Raw genomic sequence first — 7,356 nt, 5'->3', positions numbered from 1 at the left:
CCCCTCTCTCTTCTTTTGCAGGCGGCGTGGAGGGTACGGCAGAGAGGTGCGTTATGACTATTTATCTTTTCACTCTCTCCGTCTGCTTGCTTTATTCCCTCCATCATGGCACGCTTAACGGCTGGAAAGTGGGCTGCTTCTCATCCCTTATCTGTCGATAAGTGCTGGAGGGGGTGGGGGTTAGGGGGAGCGTGCCTGCCCGGGATGTGGAGGAGATTGATAGGAGATGCTTTCCTCCTCTCCAACGCACCTGACAGGAGAGATATCAGATGCTTTAAGTGCACCATGTTTTATATTCCTTATCTTCGCTTTCCCCACATGGCATGTTAGTATAAGTGATTTTTCTTCTTTTTTTTTGCTCATGTCACTCTATTTCATTTGATGTGGATGAGTGAGGAGAAGTGGGTTCCGCGGAGAGTAAAGAAATTGTTCTATTTGCTGCTGACTCGCCAGAGCCCGTTCTCAGCCCATCCATTCTTTCCGTCTCGGTTCTGTGCTGTGAGCGGTCCTCGTCCGCTGTGTCCACTTTGTTAATCTCCACTTGTTATAAAGGTCCCTCTTTGCTTTGCCCTCAGTTCTCCTTTTCATCTTCTGACGTTTATTGTCCCTCGCCTCTCTAACTTCTTGCTTTCTTTCTCTCTCTCTCTCTCTCTCTCCCTCTCTCCTTTCCTCTCCTCCTGTGTGTGTCCTTTCTCCCAACAGCAGCAGCTGTTGCAGCCCTCTCTGCTTAGACCTGAGGTAGAGCCTTCCTACAGCTTTCCTTCCTTCTCACCATCATTCCTGTGATGAGACCTTGCAGTCTGTAGCAGTCTGAAGCTAACAAGCTAACACTCAGCACTCTGGCTACTTTGCTGTGGTGGTTTGGTTTTGGATGATCACAGTTCTTTTTTTGTTTTTGTTTTTTTGCTGTTTTTGTTTATACAGGCTCTGCCGATGGACTATGGCTATGACCAAGGGTAAGAAAAAAGGATGTGTTTGTGTGTGTGTGTGTGTGTGTGCACACTTCCCTGTGTGCAATTAGTCACACACCTGTGTGGCTTAAGTGTGTGCATGTGTGTGTGTGTGTGTGCATATCCATTTGTGTGTGTTGGCTTCTTAAATGGCCACATTGCCACTGGCAGACCTGTCCACTTCTCATCATGCTGGCTAATAGAAGCATGGCATACTAAGTGAGAGATTAAATGAAGTTATTAGCTGTAAGCCGCTTCAAAAGGATTCCACCACTTTTCAAAGCCTCCTCCGGGAACCAACCAAGGAAAACTCAAGGAACTAATCAATTGTGCCCAACGTATTAGGTTTGCACATTAGTTAGGACCATTCCAAACACACACACACACACACACACACGCACACACACACACACACACACGCACACACACGCTCACACCATCTCTCCTTCTCTCTTTCTGTCAATGTCTTTATGCCTTCATCCCTTGCTAATTTCTCATCTATTAGTGTTTATCCCTCCTGAAATGAGCGGAGGCATAGCCATTGAATGCTGTGCTGCAAATGAAGCCCAAGAGGGAACAGAAATAGAAGAGTGAGCGAAGGAGGAAGTGGGGGCGGTCACGGTGTAGGTAGTAGTTAAGGAGCTGGGCTAGCATGCAGTAGCCAGAAAAGCTGTGGGTTCAATTCCCTGGCTTCCACCGTTGTGCCCTTGAGCAAGGCACTTAACCCTGATTTTCTCCGGGGACAATGTAACAATGTTCTTGTAATATAATCGACATATGTAAGTCGCTTTGGAAAAAGCATCTGCTAAATGAATAAATGTAAATGCTAAAGAGAAAGAGGGAAGGAGAAACGGAATCAGAGATGGAGAGAGGGAGCATGAGACATGGAGAGAGAATGAAAGAAGGAGGGAGAAAGTGTGTTAGGATGGAGAGAGGGAGAGGAAGAGAGAGAGAGAGAATGAGAGACAGGGGGAAGGAGGAGGGATTAGTTTGTGTGAACAGGCTGTTGTTGTAAGCACAGCCCATATGGTGTATAGAAAATCTGGATGGCAAGGTTAGGATGGAACAGATGCTAGCAGGATGTAGTGTGCTCAACTGTGGAGCACACATGTGTTTGTGTGCGCACATGTGTGTGTGTGTGTGTGTGTGTGTGTGTTTGCTGCCCCCTAGAGAGAGGTTCTAAAGATGATCCTTGAGGAAGTGCTAGCCCTACATTTGTCAGCCAGGTGGGTCCATGAGACGTAGCTGTGGAAGGTGGTGATGACGGCCTGTCGGCCTCCGGGGACAGAGAGACATGGCTCATTGTTTGGTGTCGCATGAGAAGAACATGAATCCCCTTCCTGTTGTATCAGTTACAACATCTTACATATTACAGTCTGAAGGGATGAACATCAGCCATTCTCTCTCTCTCTCTCTCTCCGTTCTTCTCTGTCTCCCCTGTTCTTTCTCATCCCCAGTAGTAATTATCCCCCATTATCCCCTCAAAGGTAATTATCCGCATACCACCTAAACTGCCACGGAGCAGATACATGTTCCGCCCACCGCTGATGCATGTGTGCGTCGTGCCGTTGATTTAATGGAAACGAGTGAGCCATAAGCGGGTTAATCACCCGGGTTGTTTGTTCCTGCCTGTCTGCCTCTCCCCGGCTGCCCCGCCCTTCCCTGCCTTAATCCAGGATCAATCAGGGCCTTAGACAGCATAACCAAACAGATACTCACCCATGAATTTCTCTACATTGTGAGAGCACTGTGTTATGTTTTTCTAATAGCAGCTGCGTGCAGCCGCGTGCTAAATTAGAATCCAGTAGAGCGTGTGTGTGTGTGGTGCTATTTAAGGATGTTAGCGGGCTTGCTATGGGATCTGTCAAGGGGCCTGTGGACAGTGGTGCTAATCTATTTGCAGTGCAGGCCCCTGCAGCGTTAGCATTTGCTAATGGTAGCAGCTAAGAAGCTCTTAATCGGCTCCCTACTGTTACGCCAGAGAAGCTCACACAGACGTATAATCTCCTGGGGCAACAGGACAGGTTCTTAACGTGCGCTAATGATGCTGTGTTTGATCCGAGGTGGAGTATACATGTCGCCCATGATTGGGACACACACACGGTCTTAACACAAACACAGTAGTGACCTAGTGCCCGGGGGAATTATCCTCATGTTAAATTCACTGTAGGGGCGTACTGCAGGAAGCACCATGTTGTGTTAATGATGCTGTTTGTTAGCATCAGTTAAAAGTAAAATAATAATTAAATCAGTCATTAACAACAGATAGTCACCCAATAAAATTCACACTAATTTGTTGTGCATTGCTAATTAGGCTTGGATGTTGTCCCCAACCAACAGCATAAGCAATTTGACATATTTTCCTCTGTGTGACTAAAATCCCCTTAGAGGTTTAAAGTCTGTGTTTATTTATTTATTTATTTGACTGTTTGTTTATTTCATTGTTTGTTTATTTGCTTGCTTTTTTGTTTGCCTGTTTGTTTTGGTGGTGGCAGACTCTTCATCCACTGAGAGCAGTCCATAAATATGTGTTTGTATTGACCTCTCTGTCCGTTCCAGCTATGGCATCCCACGGTACGGTAGCCGCAGAAAGCTCCTTCCTCCAGGGGGCATGTACGACGAGTACGGAGAGGTCATCATGGAGGATGATGGTTACGACGAGGTAATGCCACAGCACCGTTAAAACTTACATTAAAAGACCAGTGCAGGGGGAGGGTGCTGTGGCGCAAGTGCCCACAGGGATCCAGGTCCGAACCCGACCTGCGGTCGTTTCCCCACCCCATCTCTCTCCCCCCACTCGCTTCTTGTTGACCTTCACTGTCCTGTCGAGCTAAAGTAAAAAAGCCCCCAAAAATATACTAATAGTAATATTTTCAATGCAGTGTGCTGATAGATTCTGATGCAAACACAGATGCTCTTAGACATTTATTTCAGGACTCAAGACCTGAAGCACAGGATTAAAAAGTGACTGTCTTGACAGTCAGAAAGGCATCAGTCATTTAGTATAGTCTGCCTAAATCCATTGGTAATGGTCCCCATAAAGTTGATTGACATATGACCCTACTGTAGGAACTCTGATATCAGTTTCACACAAGCAGTGTCAGGGTTGTTTACTTTATGCCTGTCACACTTTGAGAACCATATGAGCCTTGTGGTGTCGCCCTGGGACTGGGATGGGATGCCCTTAGAGGTGATGGCATGGCTTTAGAGAGCATCGCTTCATTACTTGATAGCAGGAGAGTTATTTATGACAGGAGGCTATTTTCAGGAGGTTAAATAAGCACTTGACATTTTACTTGTAGCACCAAACCAAAGAACAGCAGCAGTTTTGTGTCTCTTGGTACATTACTTTATTTGAAAATAGTAAAACCGTTACCTCTAACATTACAGTATTGGATAGATATTGATTAATGAATTAAATAGCTTTTTTCCAATTTAGTAGTTGGTTTAGTTGATTTGTTTTCAAGTTGTTAAGCGTTAGCGGTATATAAATACAAAATCGGAGGTGCAGGCACAAAGCTTGTGTTGGGTGTCCTCACCTTGCTCACAACAAAGAGTTTAAGAGTCTTCAAAAGAGCCATACATATCCCTGAGGCTGCAGGCAGTGTCAATGTGTCACAACAGAGGAAAGATATTGATGTTTTGTAAGATGATAATAGTCATGTACATCTCAGATGCATGCTAAGACAAATTGATCAGTTAGTATAGTTATAGATGGTGGAATGACAATCAGACCAGTTCATGTTACTGCAAAATAACACACTTTAGAATTACAGTGTCCTATGCTATATCCCAGAATGCAGTTGTGAAAGAAAATGATGTAACTGCCACACACAGGGTCAGGGCAGAGGGATGGGCAGAGGCCGACGGGTGGGCTTCCAGGATGCTCCACCGGAGGAGGAAGAGGAGCCCGAGGAAGAGGAGCCCGAGGAAGAGGAGCCCGCCGAGGCTGATGTGTCGCCGGCCGATGCTGATGTGGTGCCGGCCGATGCTGATGTGGCACCGGCCGATGCTGGGGCCGAGGGGGAACCCTCCAAGGCCGCCAAGAGGCTGAAGTCGGTCATGAAGCTCAGCAAGCTCCTCGCTGTCGGTAAGAAGGTGAAGGCGCCCGGCAAATCCCCGTGGAAGAAGGCCAAAGTCTTCGGCATTTTCGGCAAGGAGTACGCCAGGCTGACGTCGGCGCGGACTCGCAAGAGCAGCATGAGCCGCAGCGAGGAAGAGGAGGACGAGGAGGGGAGGTCCAAAGTGTCCATCAGCGTGAGCGAGGCAGAGCCCAGCGGGAGCGGCTCCGAAGTGGAGGCCCGCAAGAAGAAGGAGAAGAAGAAGAAGAGGAGGGGGTCAGATGAGGAAGACGAGGAAGACGAGGAGGCGTCGGAAAAGAGCAGTGTGGCAGCATCGTCTGAAGATAAGGATTACCTCAAGGTGGATCTGGACCGAGACGATGCCCTGGAGAGCACAGTGGACTCGGAGTCCGAGCCGGAAGAACCAGGGGACTCGGACGAGGAGAGCAAGTCAGAGACGGAATCGGTCACAGAGTCCGGGTCCAAGAAGGCATCTGGGTCAGAGAAGGAGTCCGGCTCGGAGAAAGAGTCCGGCTCGGAGAAAGAGTCAGGATCGGAGAAAGATTCGGGGTCGGAGAAAGATTCGGGGTCGGAGAAAGATTCGGGGTCGGAGAAAGAGTCAGGGTCGGAGAAAGAGTCGGGGTCGGAGAAAGATTCGGGGTCAGAGAAAGAGTCGGGGTCAGAAAAAGAGTCCGGATCGGAGAAGGAATCGGGATCTGAGACGGCCTCGGAGAAGGAGTCGGGAAGCGAAAAGGAATCTGGCACGGAGAAAGAGTCCGGATCAGAGGATGAGTCCGGCACGGAGAAGGGCTCAGAGGAGGAAGAAGACGAGGAAGAGGCCGAGGATGACGATGAAGAGAAGAGCACGGTGTCCGGGACCCCCTCGGGCAGTGGCAGCGCCGGTGCCAGTGCTACGGAAAGTGCTTCTGCGCCCAGTGGCAGTGCCAGCGAGGCAAAGAGGGGCAGTACCAGTGGCAGTGCTGCAGAGAGCATTAGCGTCACAGAGGGCAGCAAAGACGCCTCCCAGGCCTCGTCCGCCCGCTCCTCCGTGAGGTCCAGCGCGACGGCCGCCAGTGGCAGCAGCAGGAAAAGGGCCTCGGGCAGCGAGGCCGAGAGCGGGACGGGCACGGCGGGCAGCTCCGTGGAGAACGCGTCCGACGCGGACGCCACCGAGGACACCGAGGACATGGGCTCTGACGCCAGCTCTGCCATCAGCGAGGGCAGCTTGACCAGTCGGCGCTCACGCAAATCCGCCCAGGAGGCCATTGATGAAGGGAGCGTGGAGGAGGAAGAGGAGGAAGAGGAGGAGGAGGAGGAGGAGGAGGAGGAGGTGGAGGAGGAAGACGAGGAGGAAGGGACAGAGGCTGAGGAGAGTATGGAGTCAGCGGACGAGCTCAGCGACAGTAGCGTGTCACGGGAAAGTGTGTATTCGCCCGGGGGAAGCCCCTACGCCACGAGCATGGGCGAGTTCAGCTCGGAAGAGGGCTTTGGAGGGCTGTCGCCCATCACAGAAGTGGACGAGGATGCCCTCTCCACTGCCTTTTGATGATCAGAAAAGCTCGAGCTCGGAGGTTGGCAATAAGACTAAGATGTGGTTTGAAGTGGATTGGAGTGGTTTGGTTTTGTTTGACTCATTCGGCTTCTGGTTTGACCATTTCTCCTCTATCCTTATTAATCTTTGCAAGACAGAAACTTTTTTACTTCAACTTCTCTGGTGTGGCCAGCTGTCTGATTTTCCCTCTTCCAGCTCTAAAGAAGAGTAGATTCTGTGCTTAAATCTTTTGGTTTTCTGAGGCTGGGACATGTTCTCATCTCCAGCCTCTACTCGCTCCCTTGCTGTGGGAGTGCTGATTAGCTCAGTATTTCTACCAGTGAATAGCAAAAGCTCTCTGAAGTGTGAGCCTGTGAATTCCTACCTACTGATCTCATGGCATGAAGTTTTAAAATTAGTTCCTCACTGTGAGGGCTGTGGGTGTTTACCATGTGTGTTCATTTTTCTTACTTCTGTGTGTACATTTTCCTGAAACTCATTTTCAAAAATTCTTCTTCTGTCTTTGGTCTTTTTCTTCAAGTAGACTATAATGTCTTTGATAAACTCTGCATTCAGTTTTGATACTGTGTGTGTTCACCATGTGTACATTTTCCTGAAACTCATTCTCTAAAATTCTTCCGTCTTCGGTCTTTTCCTCCAAGTAGACTGATGTCTTTGCTGAACTCTGCATTCAGTTGTGACGCTCATCTGTTTGCTTGTGTTTTCTCCTGTTCTAGCATGGACAGAGGAAGCGCGTGAAGCTGGTAGTGGGCAGCGAGACTACCAGCTCCACGGGAGATGACAGCGCTCCCGA

The 7,356-nt window shown here is 49.2% G+C and overlaps 1 protein-coding gene across 1 annotated transcript in view; it reads left to right on the top strand.

The window, feature by feature from the left end:
• pcdh15a (protocadherin-related 15a) overlaps positions 1 to 6,557 on the top strand; it is a 175,293-nt gene extending 168,736 nt beyond the window's left edge. The window contains exons 34-40 of the mRNA XM_076286445.1: positions 22 to 46; positions 703 to 738; positions 925 to 956; positions 3,510 to 3,612; positions 4,788 to 4,904; positions 4,974 to 5,477; positions 5,589 to 6,557. Coding sequence (XP_076142560.1) covers positions 22 to 46; positions 703 to 738; positions 925 to 956; positions 3,510 to 3,612; positions 4,788 to 4,904; positions 4,974 to 5,477; positions 5,589 to 6,557 — 1,786 coding nt within the window. The remainder of the gene's footprint in view (positions 1 to 21; positions 47 to 702; positions 739 to 924; positions 957 to 3,509; positions 3,613 to 4,787; positions 4,905 to 4,973; positions 5,478 to 5,588) is intronic.
• Positions 6,558 to 7,356: the final 799 nt, after the last annotated feature.

This window comes from Alosa pseudoharengus, unplaced genomic scaffold (genome assembly GCF_046254945.1).
Source record: "Alosa pseudoharengus isolate Yale_2024_CS ecotype anadromous, Long Island Sound unplaced genomic scaffold, YU_APseudo_1.1 YU_APseudo_1.1_scf_15, whole genome shotgun sequence".
In the NCBI taxonomy this organism is placed as follows: Eukaryota; Metazoa; Chordata; class Actinopteri; order Clupeiformes; family Clupeidae; genus Alosa; species Alosa pseudoharengus.
This window is presented reverse-complemented; position numbering and strand designations above follow the sequence as displayed.